The following is a 14,484-nucleotide window of genomic DNA, read 5'->3' as shown; positions in this document are numbered from 1 at the left end:
TAAAGCAAACCTAGAAGATGAGGCAGTGCTGTGATTCATTGGTATAATTAGTATTTTTATCTAATCTGTTGAACTATGTAGACTCTTACCACTAGCATGCCTCTGAAGCCATTAGCAGGGCTGACTCATTTTCACAGGGCTGGCTCCCCCAGTGACCTGTTGTTAGGTAGCTAAACAGGGCCCTGTTCAGACCCGGGATGTCAGACGCTAATAACAAACCCTTACCTTGGTTTAATACTTTCCAGTTTATAAAAGTGTTTTCAACATACAGTCTCACTGTACTGTAAGGTAAGCAATAAAAGCAGTTCTATTCCCATTTCTAAGATGAAGGTTAAGGTGCAAAGTTTGCATCCCTCCTTGTGAGCCGGCCATGGCCGTGGCTCGGAACTCAACTCCACATCTCCTCAACCCCAAAGCCTTGGTTTCTCCCACTGAGCTGCGACTAGGCAGTCCCTGGGTTTCCTCCCTGTTCTTTCTTCAACTTGTTTTTGTTCTCCCATCACCCAGAGTTTTGGGGAAACTCATATGGTTACAGGAGATCACTAAAGTTGCCTGGCAGGTTGCTTAGTTAATAAATTGAAATAAAAGACAGCACCTTTGGACGTGTTTTGGGTTTCAGACCTAGTGTACTATAGTGTTCTTAGCCCATCTTAAACAAAGACAGAGTAATGTGATACAACAAAGCTTCCACCTCGGTGAACAAAGAGAGGGTAAAAGAGACGCTGCGGACGTGGAGTCTGAAACTAAGGAGCTCGCTCACGCTGTCTTTAATACTCAGGAGAGTTGTTTAATGAGCGCCTGGGCTTTGAGGATGTCCGGGCAGGATCATGTTTGCTCATTCTTTCACGAAGGGAGTAACAGGTTTTTCCACCCAAGACAAGTCTCCCTGAAGTAGATCCTGTCAAGATTCCTAAGTAAGGACAGAAATTGAAGGAAGGAAGAAAACTTCCTTGGCTTTAAGCTTTTAGACAAGAGTGGATTTGCTCAACTTGCTTGACTTTAGTGGAAATGAGGCGAGTTACAGATGATAGTTTTTCAGACTGGCTTCAGGTAATGTGCTATGGAGGAGAAATGCATTTTCAATGGTCATAAGGATTTTGAAGCTCTCCGGGGAGCCTAAGAGAAGTCTTGAACACATTCTAACGAAGCTGTTATAGTGTTCAGGAGTTACCATGCATGTTAAATGGCATAGTCACCTACTATCATGTTGACACAAACTAGAATTCTTATTAGAAATACGGATACTCACAACCTTTATAAAGCCAAAGTAAAAGGGATCACACCCTTTCTTGAAAAATATGCTACTAAGTTTAATGCAAAGCAGATTTCATTTCCTCCCCGAAGCAAATTGGTTTATCTCATTTGTTCATTCATTCAGCGAATATTTATGGAGGGCTTGAGAATATGGGCACTGATGATTCAGTGGTAACAAGACACAACATAGACCCCACCGCTCCAGCAGCTTAAACTCAAGTGGGAAAATTCACATCTAAAATATTAATGGAGACTTACGCTTCCAGTCTAGATGGAGTAATAGGGACCAAATTTATTCTCCCGCCTGACATAACCAAAAAGAAAAACAGAAGCAATACATGAAACAACGGTTTTCAAGACACTGAACACGAGGCAATGTTAAGACAGATCCTAAGGGACAGAAAAAAACAGGGTAAGCCCCATGACTGCCCTACCTACTCCCTTGAAAGACAACCCAGGCACAACCCAGTGGACTCTGGAATTCAGGAAACAGAGCTGAGGACTTGGGGAGACCAAGGCAGCTAATGTCTGCAGGACAGGACAGGAATCCAGAGAGGAGAGGGCTGCACAAAGAACCCTGGATATCTGGAGAAAGAGAGTCCTCCTCTAGTATTCAAGAGGGTACTTATTGATGAGGGCTGGGGAAAGAACCATCTGAAAAGATTAGAGGGAACAGTGCTCAGAACTCACACAGGGAAGAGTGCCTCCTTCACTCAGCCAGATTGAAAACACTCCTAGTTCACAGGGCATGGGGAGAACACTCGGGAACATCAGCATTGGGGACTAACTCACCCTACACTGAGCATTGCTCTGGACCTACCTAATAGAGCAAGACCCACAAGAATCACCGTATTCCCAAGTCACTTAACCGCGCCCCAAAACAAAGCTAAAAAATATCTGTAAGAAGACATATCTAGCACCCAACAAGGTAAAATCACCATGTCTGGCGTCCAATCAAAGATTACAAGGCATGCAAAGAAGCAGGAGAACAGGACTCATGATGCAGATTTGTATCAAGAATTTATAAAGATCTCTCACAACTCAAAAATAAGAATACAAACAACTCAGGTTTAAAAACTGGCAGAAGATTTGAACAGACATGTCAAAAAGATATGTGGATGACAAGTAAGCATACGAATAGATGTTCCACACCATAAGTCTTAGGAAAATGCAAATTAAAACTGCAATGAGATACCACTACACATCTATTAGAATGCTGAAAATTTAAATGACTGACCATACCAAGTGAAGACAAGCTTATGGAAGACTGGAACCCTCATGCACTACTGGTGAGAATGTAAAATGGCACAGCCATGTTGGAGAGCAGTTGGGCATTTTCTTAAAACATTAAGCATGGCTGGGTGTGGTGGCTCATGCCTGTAATCTTAGCACTCTGGGAGGCCGAGGCAGGAGGATCGCTTGGGGACAGGAGTCCAAGACCAGCCTGAGCAAGAGCAAGAGCAAGACCCCGTCTCCACTAAAAATAGAAAAAATTAGCTGGTCAACTAAAAATAGAAAGAAAAAATTAGCCAGGTGTGGTGGCAAGCACCTGTAGTCCCAGCTACTTGGGAGGCTGAGGCAGGAGGATCGCTTGAGCCCAGGAGTTTGAGGTTGCTGTGAGGTAGGCTGACGCCATGGCACTCTAGCCCGGGCAACGGAGCGAGACTCTGTCTCTAAAAAAAAAAAAACCAAACATTAAGCATACACTTACCATATGGCTCAGTCATTCCACTCCCAGATATTTACCTAAGAGAAATGAAAGCATATATCCACACAAAGACTTATACACAGATGCTCATAAAGGCTTTATTTATAACAGCCCCAAACTGGAAACAACCCAAATGTCCATCAGTAGGTAAGCGGACAAATCTATTTAACGAAATAGTACTCAGCAATGAAAAAAAACCCAACACATGTCACCACATGGGTGAATCTCAAAATAATTATACTGAGTAAAATAAGTCTGACTAAAAAAAGGATGCATATTGAGTGATTCAATTTACATAAAATTCTAGGAATGCAAACTAATGTATAGTGCCGGAAAGTAGATCGGTGGTTGCCTGGGGAATGGGGACAGGTGGCACAGGGGATAGTTGGGGATGATAGGTATATTCATTACCTTGCTGCGGTGATGGTTTTACTTGGTGGACACACATGCCAACATCTATCACATTGTATATCTTAAGTTTGTGCAGTTTATTGTGTGTCAAGTATGCCTCAGTAAAGCTACAATAAAAGTATTATTGGGCTCTGTGTTCTAGAGACTCTGGCAGTAGGACTATTATCAACATCTAGAACTTTAAACTTTATCTTTAAAGTTATAACAAGGATACCAAAAGGTATAAGCATTATTAGCTCACTGAAAAACAGCGTTGTACAGTCACCCCTCAGTGTTTGTGGGGATTGGTTCCAGGACCCCCACAGATACCAAAATCCTCAGATGCTCAAGTCCCTGATATAAAATGGCATAGTATTTGCATATAACTTACACACATCCTCTCGTATCCTTTAAATCATGTCTAGACTACTTACAATACCTAAATACAAGGTAAATGCTGTGGAAATAGGTGTTATACTATATTGTTTAGAGAATAATGACAAGGAAAAAAGACTGAATGTTCAGTACAGATGCAATTTTTTCTTAAATATTTTTAATCTGTAGTTGGTTGAATCCACGGATAAGGAATCCACAAATCTGGAGAGCTGATTATATGTACTAAGAAAAGGTACAAAGTGAAAATAAGGAATTCTAATTCAGTAACTAAAACCAAATCTGACATAATCCTCGACAATGAATAAAACCACACAGAGTCAATTACTTGGTGCATGAGGGCTCTCTCTTTCCTGCATATTGCTGTGGTTTACAGCAGTGGCGCCCTTGGGTTCTGAAATCTGAACCGTAGTCTTCAGTTGTTCCCCAAGCTCCTCTATCAGAGGCCCAGACACTCCAGGAGCTCGGGAAGAGGCGAGTGGCTTCTCCTGACTGACATCAGACCTCCGGGTGGCTGTGTTCCTGCACACCCCAGCATCATCAATAAGCAGGGCACTGCTTTCCTCAAGAAAGGGACCTAGCAAAGACTCGACCGTCTCGCACTGACTCTCTTTGAGCTCGTCTTGTTCTGAATCCGAGTCTGAGTCTGAGTCTGAGGTTGCAGATGACGTGGTGCTGTCCGATTCCTCCGAATCGCTTGCCTCAGAACTGGAGCAAAGTGTCTGCTCCCCCGAAACTGAATGGGCTGCTTTTAATGCAGTTTCTTCCTCCTGGACAAGAAGTGCTGCTGCTTCCAGTTCTTCCAGTTCCAATCCCAGCTGGGCTTTTGTAAGGGAGACTTCCTTTAAGGCTTCTGCAAGAGCTGCTAACTTTTTGGACCTTGAAAAACATTTTAAGAAGAAATATTAGGACTATTCGTTAATTGGCCTGGGGACAACAGGGCGTATAGCTTCAAAAAAATAACAAAATAAAATTGAATCCATACTTCATATGGCACACCAGGATAAATCCCATAATAGATCAAAGATATACGTAAAAACTGAAGCTATTAAAGTATTACAAAGAAACAGAGATTTCCCTTTATGACCCTAGAATGAAGAAGGCCTTTCTAACCATGATTCAAAATTCAGAAGCCACAAAAGATTGATAAATTCAACTAAATAAAAATCAACTTCTTTTGGGCCAAAAGAAAGAAATCATAAAGTCAAGGACTGATGCAAAATTAGGGAAAATATGTGCAACTCGAATCACAGCCTAAGGCCTAATTCTCCTAACAGAGAATGTATATTAACAATCCAACTGAAAAATGGGAAAAAGATACAAGCAGACAATTCTCAAAAAAGGATACACAAATGATTCTTAAATATATTAAAAGATGTTCAACTGCAGTCAAATAAGAGAAAAACAAATTAAAGTCATATTGAGATAGATTTTTCATGTATCAGATTGGCAAATATCCAAACATTTGATAACATTCTGCCAACAAGGCTGTTGGGGAAGAGGTGCTTTCATATATTGTCGGAGGGAGATTAAATAGCTATAACCCCCATGAACCTGGTAATAACTTTCAAAACTGAAAATGTACATACCCTTGACCCAGCCAGCCCCATGTCTGGAATTTAAACACATGTAGCACATATGCTACATGACACAGCTCTGAGGTTATTTACTATGACATTGTTTTTAATACCCCCAAATGGGAAACAACCAAATGGCCTTGATATGAGACTGGTTAAATAAGTTATGGCATATCCACACAAAGGAGTAGCCTATAGCTGTACCATGAATGAAGCTCTCCATGGGCCAATCCAGACATACTGTTTAACAACAACAAAAGGCACACCACACGTATATGCTACATTTACTTAAGAAAAGAAAAACCAGGAAAGATACAGAAACATGTATTTGTATTTGCTTATATACTTCTGAATAACTCTGGAAAGCAACAGAAAACAGTAACTTATGTTGGGGGGAAGGGATAGGAACTGGAAATACTGGGTTGATGGAGGATGACAGCAAGAGGGAGCCTTTCCACTGCATATTGTTTTATTTTTAAACCTGTATGAATGTAATACCTGTTCACAATCTTACAATGTACTAAAAAGGGAAAAAAGCAATATCAGAGAGAAGCATGGAGTGCTTTTTCTCCTTATCGGAAAACCATTTCAGAAGATTATTTTTCTAAATTACTTGCTAGATTTATAACATTACATTGTATTGGGTAAATAAACTTTTTCACTATTAACTTGGATGCATTTAATGGTTTTTATTTGTTTGTTTGTTTGTTTTTTAGAGACAGGATCTCACTCTGTCATCCAGGCTGGAGTGCAGTGGCACGATCATAGCTCACTACAGCCTCAAACTCCTGGGCTCAAGGATCCTCCTGCCTCAGCCTCCCAAGTAGCTGGGGCTATAGGTGCATATCACCACGGCTGGTTAATTTCTAAATTTTTTGGTAGAGACGGGGTCTCGCTATGTTGCCCAGGCTGGTCTCAAACTCTAGGCCTCAAGTGATGATAATCCATTTTTGGCCTCCCAAAGTGTTGGGATTACAGGTGTGAACTACCATACTAGGCTTCATTTAGCTGTTTTGTTTTTGTTCCTGAAAGGACTGTCATAATATAAACTGCAGTTCTCCAAAACTATGTCTTTATTATTAAAGAGGATAATCTGATGTGACAATTGAAAAAAGATGGCAGTGAGTGAAAATGGTAAGCATGCTGACATGGTTTCTATGTTTCTGTGACTCCAAAGATGAAATGGCTGTACAAACGTTCAATGGCTTTGACACAAACTCAATGAGGGTGAGTTTACAAGATAAAATCATTTGTAAAAGTGTAGTCCACCCCATAATACTGGGAAAATGAGTTTTCATTTCAGCAGAGCTGATGTGAATGGATGGTGCGATGGGAAATACTGAGCAGAGACGGTATTTTCATCTGTGTGCCCGATGTACCTGAGACCCTATCTAGCACAACGAGTTTGAACAAGGCTGAGCCCCCTCCTCTCGGCTGTCCCCTCACGTGTAATCAGCAGCAGTGGGGGGGGAGGGGCGGGAGGCACAGCAGGTGAACGGGACAAGGGCAGCAGCCATTGCTGATGGGTAACTTTCTCTTAAGCAAGGAAAGCCCGGGATTTAAGGGCCAGAATTTCCAGAGCGCTTAGAAAAGGGGAGGTGGCTAGGGTGAAGAGGAAAACCAAGGTGAGATCAGCTGGAGTCAATTAATGATTCACCAAGTGCTATAAACCCTGGTTGAACTTTTATCAGCTTGTGACATTTTTTAAAGTATAGTTATGGAATAAGATGGTTGCAACATAATTTGCATCCATGTCCAAGATAGTTGTAGACGACGTCCACCATATATATAGAAACCTTGACTACCAGCGGTAAAGGATTTGGTCAGAGCTGGTGACCCAGGTTAGCACATCTCTGGCCCAAGACCCAGTCAGCCCAAGAACTACTTCACCACTGTATTTCTCACTGAAAGCAAGTTCTCTCTGGGTAGTGACACACAGCTTTATGGTTTAAAGAGTGATAGACTTGGGAAAGAGGACTATGCCTTTCATTAACCTATGGTATTAGAAATAAAAATTTTAAATAAAAGCTTTTACTTCATTGACCATATATCTCATTTTTAACAGTCATGACAAATACTTTCAACAATATATAAAGGATGATGTTCCACAAACATCACTGCACTTGTTCCTAACAACGACCCCATGAATCATTTCATTACTGTCCCTACGTTACAAATGAAGAAACAGAAGTTTGTAGGGGTTAAGAGAGCTGCTGAAGTTCACCCAGCTAACCTGGAGCAGTCAAGACTAGAAGCCCAACCCTCAGGACTCCAGCACTCTTCCACAGGGCCTCCCGTGAATACATAGGTTCTGCAACGTTTCATTTCCTAAGTAGACACTTTGCTTCTTCCCAATTTGAGTTCTACTCAACATCTTCCAAAGCAGTAAGTTCTGACTTGCACAAGGCCCAGAATCCTCCAAAGGTACTGTGACTAGTGTTTTTAGCTTAGTAATGTTAAATGAAGTATATATCTAAGCTTTAACTACAGAGGCTTAGAAAAAGAGACTAAAATTTGAATTATTTTTGTGAATATTACTGAATATATTAGATACATCAATTCTCAAGTTGAAACTATTTGGATCTTTGTTACTGTCTACTATACAGTTGTTATATCCTAACTGTCTTTTATAACAGGATAAATGTGGAATTCCAAAGCTCCTTACCTGGGATCCTGGCTGTTTCCAGAGAGCACACCCCACCTATGGCAGGACTAGAAAGTGTCAACTGTAACCGCAGGAAAGTGGTGAGCCCTGTGACCCAAACAGGAACTCCTGCTTGTAACCAGATGATGGTGAACTTTTATCCCTCAGGAAAAACTTTGTTTCTCACTTTGAGCATTAAATTATGCAAGAAATATATATTATACAAGAAATATATATTAAAAAAGGAATTAGATGTTCATTTCTGATCCTTCACCAAGCTGATTCATTTCTTATTATCCCACCGTTGCTACCTCAATCTAGCTAGTTTTCTAAATTAATATTAAAGTTCTGATAGAAACTTTAAGTTTATAGAAGAAGCATTCCTGAACTCTCCCCCTAAAGACCACTAGGATAAAAAGTGATTTAAATTTCAAAATAGCATGGTGTAAAATGTGACGCAGTAGTTTGAAGAATGAAAGTTGGATTTGTTTTTATTCAATTATTTTACATAGATAATCTAGTAATCACTATTCACAAAAAGGGAAATTATTCCTTTGGGGAAAAAAATTGAGCCATGAAAGAGTAGCTATTTTGTTCTTTCGACCACTGGCACAATTAGAGCTAGTTCTAATATCTGCCACTCCTTGTAAATTCTAGAATCTACTCCGCATTTAAAAGAGACAATCGGATCATACAAACTCATATTTTAATAAAATCACACTCGAAACAGGTTCTTCTTAGAAAGTTATTGGAAATGTAATCCTACCATATAACTTCTTAAAAAAATACTTTCATTCTTTTTACATTTTTATACATACGAAAGAATACCCTATTTGGAGGATTTTTCTTTAAATTAAAGGTTGCTGAGAAGTTACAGTAAATATAACTACTATGAAAGAGTATGGGAATAGCTCAAAGTACACGCCTTTCCCATGGCTAAGCTGATATAAAATTTCCTCAATTATTTTATATTTGGTGACTGAGTTTGGGAGGAAAGGGATCCACAGCCTTATGAAACAGCTAAAACAAAATGCAAACAGAGCTCTGAAACGTAGGTGGGGAGAGGAACTGGGTATAAATGGAAAGCATACATCCTGTTTCTTGCTGTAAAGTTTTGTCTCAAACTATCAATCAACTTTTCACCACTTCCTGCAATAGTAGGTCCACTGTAAATCTCATAGTAACTGATTAGGTTTCATTTCCTCTTCCCAAACCTAGTAGCTTGCCAGGCATGACATACTGAGACTAGAGCCAATGACTGATAATGTAGGACAAGACTCCCGTGAGGCAATTCCAGACATCTCACACTGGATGTTTACCGGTTAACTTGGCCTCTTAATTTCATAGCATACCACACACACAATCTCAGGTTTTAGCTGGGGCCAAACAGCATATCTATTTTTCTTTCTTTCTTTCTTTTTCTTCCTCCCCTCCCCCCACTTTTTTTTAAAGAGACTGAGTCTCACTATGTTGCCCAGGCTGGAGTTCAATGGCTATTCACAGACCTGATCACACTCACTGCAGCCTCAAACTCCTGTCCTCAAGTGATCCTCCCACCTCAGTCTCCCAAGTAGCTGGGACTACAGGTGTGTGTCATTGAGCCCAGTGTTCAAGTTTCTTTTGAAAGGACATTTACAGTAATGACATATTATTCCTCTCTATTGAAAAAAAGCAGTTCCAAACTTCAAGATCCTCCATCCTAATACATATTTATGTAGCCCGATCTAAAAGATAATGCATTGGCTTTAAGTATAAGTTGCTAGTGAAATTCCTGTCTTGAATCTGAGTGTCACCATGAGAAACAAATACCAAGTGACACAGAGATGAACACAGAATTGTCTGCTCTTATCCTGAAACAGTGAAAAACATTTCCAGCTCAGTCATTAACAGAAACACTTAATCTCTTTGAACCAGAAACTATTAACTTAATATAGAGAAGATTGCAAGATAAGAGTTATTTAAACCATATTCAGTTTGGGCCAATGAAACAACTTTTCATCCAATTTCCTACTGACCTTTATGCCATTTTGGGGGCCTGGGCTCTAAGAAATAATATCTAGTCCACAGATGAGTAGAATAATTTTCTGAAAAGCCTCTGTATTAGTTTCCTAGGGCTGCCATAACAAACTACCACAAACTGGTAGCTTACATGACAGAAATGTATTCTTTCACAGTTCCTGAGGCTGCAAGTCCAAAATCAAGGTGTTGGCAGGGTTGGTTCCTTCTGAGGGCTGAATCTGTTCCATGCCTCTCTTAGCTTCTGGTATTGCTGGCAATCCTTGGTGCTCCTTGGCTTGCAAACCCCTTACTCCAAGCTCTGCCTCTGTAGTCACAGGGTGTTCTCCCTGTGTGTCTGTGACTTCGCATGGCCAACTTCCCTGTGTGTGTGCCTCAGTGTCTCTTCTCTTCTTATAAGGACACCAGTCATACTGGATTAAGAGGCCACCCTGCTCCAGCCTGCCTTCATCTTAACTCATTACATCTGTAATGACTCTATTTCCAAATAAAGTCGCATTCTGAGGTTCTGGGAAGAACATGAATTTTGGGGACACTATCCAATACAGTACACCCCCTATAGCTGAAACAAACAGATAGTAGAGATGCTCATTAATGGATGATAATTAAGAGCAGAAGAAAAGATCACTTAAAGTAAATCAACTTAAAATGAAGACCAAAATTTAATAGTAAATAGTGATGAAAAGGTTAAAACTTCACCTTGGAACAAAGCTACAAACTGAAAAATAAGTTGATATTATAAAATATTTAACAACGTTAACAACATGTAGGTCACAACTGCAGCCATGCACTAATTCTCAAAATAAGCAAAGAATGAACCAAATAATAACTGTATTTGTAATTGTTCTAACAAAATTATATTATAGCACCATCTAACATTCATCAATTCATGTTGGTCTTTCTGGAGCAGAATCGTAGAACATAATTTTTACAGAACAGAATCAACAGCATCATCAGTTTTCTGAAAGGCCTCTCAATTATGTGATGTTCAAACCAATCCTTTGATATTCAAATTAAGGACTTTCTACCAATTTCACTACTTTTTTTTAATACCAAAAAGCATCCAAGTATGATTTCACTATTATTGTAGGGTTTTCTTCTTCAACTGTTAACTAAACCCATGCTTCCAAGCCCTACGGTAGGTGGTTCTGTGTGTGGTTCAAACACATCTCCCATATTACTTTCACTGCCTTTGTGAAATCCTTGATCGTTTGCTAAATTTGCAATTTATTTGCACTGCACAGTATCAATGATCAAAAAGAGGTTAAACAATAAAAATACTGGCAAGATGCTGATGGGAAAGATGGTAGGACGGAAATGACATGCTAGAATGGGGGCAAAATTTATTAAGCAGCTTGCTTATGAGTGAATATTTTTGTGTTTTGCCTACCATCGCTTCCCTTTGTAACTTTCTGGGTGCAGAAACTCAAATAATGAATATTTGGAAAGAAGGACTTCCTGCATGACACATATAGGTGGCTGTACTAGAGAGATCCTCTGAAAGCTCATCCTTGCAGGGAGCACAGGAATCATCTACTCCAACCCTTCTACTTTATCAGTGAAGTTGGTATGACTGGCTGCTTTGATGCAGCTTGAAAGTCTGTGTGACTTAAATTGAAAGAGTTGCAACTGGATGTTAATCCGAAAGTTCCAGGCTCAAGGGCTGTTCTCTCTCACCTGCTCTCTTTTCACTACTTACAGAGTGGTTGTTATGACAGTCATAGAAATTTTTAATCTTTGGAAAAGACAATTGAAAACTTCAGTGCTACTTAATTCCTATGGAGAAGTCAGCTTGACTGTGATGTACTGAGCTTAGAAAAAATACAGCGGGAGGAGACCGAAGCTAGAAAGCAATCACTATGGAACCATTCTCTAGGGACATGATAAGGGCCATTTCCCAAAAGTTCCTGGCAGAAAGTAACTTTTGTCTTCTTGAAATGTTATAAAGTATACCAAGACTTAAATTACAAAATTGACCTATATACCCTTTTATGAGGTATTCTATAACTAGATTAATAAAAGTTCTCAAGACAACTCCAACAATTCTATAATTATGCCACTGCCTTTTTAAAAAAAGTTTATACACTCCAGTCCTTAATGCTTAAGAGAATAAAAATAAATATTTATTAGCTCATAAATATATATCTGATACATTGGACTACAGATCCTCCAAAAGGGGAGGGGGATAAAATTTTTAAATGCCTTTGAATAACATAGTCAAATCATTATGGCAAACAGCTATAATAAAGGCTCGACCACCTCCGAGATGCTGTGTGAAGGGACTGAGAGGTTCCTCATTAGCATCAGCTAATAGAAGCCACTGGCACTTCCTGAGTGCTGACTCTCTGACGGGCTCAGTTCTAAGTATTTTACACATACAGACACACAGTAACCCTGTGAGACAGGTACTGGTATTATTACCCCGGCTGGAAAACAAGAAAACTGGGCCATGGAGGAGCAGAGAAGTTGTCATGTTATCACAGAAAGACAACTCCAGAGGCCCCAAGCAGAACACTTCTCTTTACATGGTAATATGTTTGTAAACTCACATACAGTTTTCTCTTGGTTCACAATTATATAGAGAATTGTTTATTTTAATCTTCAAATGACAAATAGGTGGCTAAATGTTTTAAACAGTCCCACATCAGAGCTCCTCTCCTGCACAGCAAGGGCAAAAGCAGCTGAGCTGAGGGCAGGCAGACAGGCTCTGGCTCCAGCAGTTCCTTGAGAACAGTCTGAGCATAAACACATACACAAATACATGCACCCCCCCCACACACACACACCTATTTTTAGGGCAAAATTAATGACTATGTTAAAAAAAATTGCTACAGCAATGCTTAGATACTGAAAAGAACGCCTCTGGTGAGGTTTAGCCAAACCCAGAGAAGCCATCATTAGCCTCACTGCCCACCCCCACCTCAGAAGTGGAAGGGTGGGCTGATAAACGGGTTAAGAAAGGTACAGTGTTCACCAAAAACTGTTCCATCCCGTCTTTGAAACTGTCTTACGTTTACGCCACACCTGATCAGATTCCCAGAGATGGAAAAGCGGGTGTCATAAATTTGCCACATTTCCATCTACTCCACAGCACAACTGCTTTTGCTGAAACGTGCTTCACTGTGATCCCAGAAGCCGGTGTTCAGGGCTGATTTGAAAAACAGCCCCATGAAACTCGTGGAGTTGTGCAACTCACAAGGTCTCCCCTTCCATACTGGCTGTTAGGAAATTCAAGTCTGTGACCCACCCAATGTCACGGAATGCACCTGCAGCTCTTTCTTGCTTCCGTTTTCATTTTGTTTCTACCTTTTTCCCCCTTCTTTTATCTTCACCTGTACGTGATGCCATCTTGTTTCATACACACAGAGAGAGAGAGAGAGAGAGAGAAATGCTTTAAATAATTTCTAGTATAAGGCAGGGAATAAATAAATAATTTATGAGTGAAACCAAACAGCTGGTTAAGTAAAAAACAAAAACACCTTTGTTGGATAGAAAAGGACACAGAAAATGGGGTCTCCAAGTCTCAGGCTGAGACAGAGTTGTTCACTCCATTTTCTCCTCTGATTATTCCATGAAGCATGGTATTTGGACATGTCGGACTTGAACAATTCTGACAATATTTTCACATTTCATCTATGTGAAAAGGGCAAATGGTGTCATTTAATGATATAGGATTTTGACCTATTAACTGTTCAGATGAAGTGGCCATTTGGATTCAATTAAGCTAAGTCGAGGTCAATCACCAAGACGGAGACAGTATCATGATAAAGGTGGTGGCAGAAGGAAGGTATTGTGGGTTAAATTGTGCCATCCACAAAGATATGTTGATGTCCTAGACCCTGGAACCTGCAAAGGTGGCCTTATTTGGAAATAGGTCTTTGGAGATGTAATCAAGATGAGGTCACACTGGATTAGGTGTCTAATCCAGTCTAAATCCAATGACTGGTGTCTTTATAAAAACACTCTAAAAAGGCCAGGCATGGTGGCTCACGCCTGTAATCCTAGCACTCTGGGAGGCCGAGGTGGGAAGATTGCTTGAGGTAAGGAGTGCGAGACCAGCCTGAGCAACAAAGACTGTGTGTCTACTAAAAATAGAGTGGGCATTGTGGTGAGTGCCTGCAGTCCCAGCTACTCGGGAGGCTGAGGCAGGGGAATCACTTGAGTCCAGGAGTTGGAGGTTGCAGTGAGCTATGATGACGCCACTGAACTCTACCCTGGGTGACTGAGCAAGACTCCGTCTCAAAAAAACAAACCAAAACCATGCTGTAAAGACACAGAGACACAGAGACAGAGGATGCCATGTAACAATGGAGGCAGAGACCAGAGGGATGTCAACGGTTGCCATCAACTGCCACAGGCTAGCAGAGGGGCCATGGAACAGATTCTCCCCCAGAGTTTCCAGAAGAAACCATCGCTGCTGATACCTTGATTTTGGAATTCTGGCCTCTAGAACTATAAGAAAATAAATTTCTGTGGTTTTAGTCCACCCAGTTTGTGGTAAC

The 14,484-nt window shown here is 40.4% G+C and overlaps 1 protein-coding gene across 1 annotated transcript in view; it reads right to left on the bottom strand.

Annotated features, from left to right (window-relative positions):
• Positions 1-3,935: 3,935 nt before the first annotated feature.
• The window catches only part of SHQ1 (SHQ1, H/ACA ribonucleoprotein assembly factor), a 93,135-nt gene continuing 82,586 nt past the window's right edge, over positions 3,936-14,484 (bottom strand). Inside the window, exon 11 of the mRNA XM_012652871.1 lies at positions 3,936-4,624. Within this exon, the coding sequence (XP_012508325.1) occupies positions 4,066-4,624 (559 nt within the window). The 3' untranslated portion in view covers positions 3,936-4,065. The remainder of the gene's footprint in view (positions 4,625-14,484) is intronic.

The sequence above is a fragment of the Propithecus coquereli genome, unplaced genomic scaffold, assembly GCF_000956105.1.
Source record: "Propithecus coquereli isolate 6110/MARCELLA unplaced genomic scaffold, Pcoq_1.0 Scaffold400, whole genome shotgun sequence".
Lineage (NCBI taxonomy): Eukaryota > Metazoa > Chordata > Mammalia > Primates > Indriidae > Propithecus > Propithecus coquereli.
This window is presented reverse-complemented; position numbering and strand designations above follow the sequence as displayed.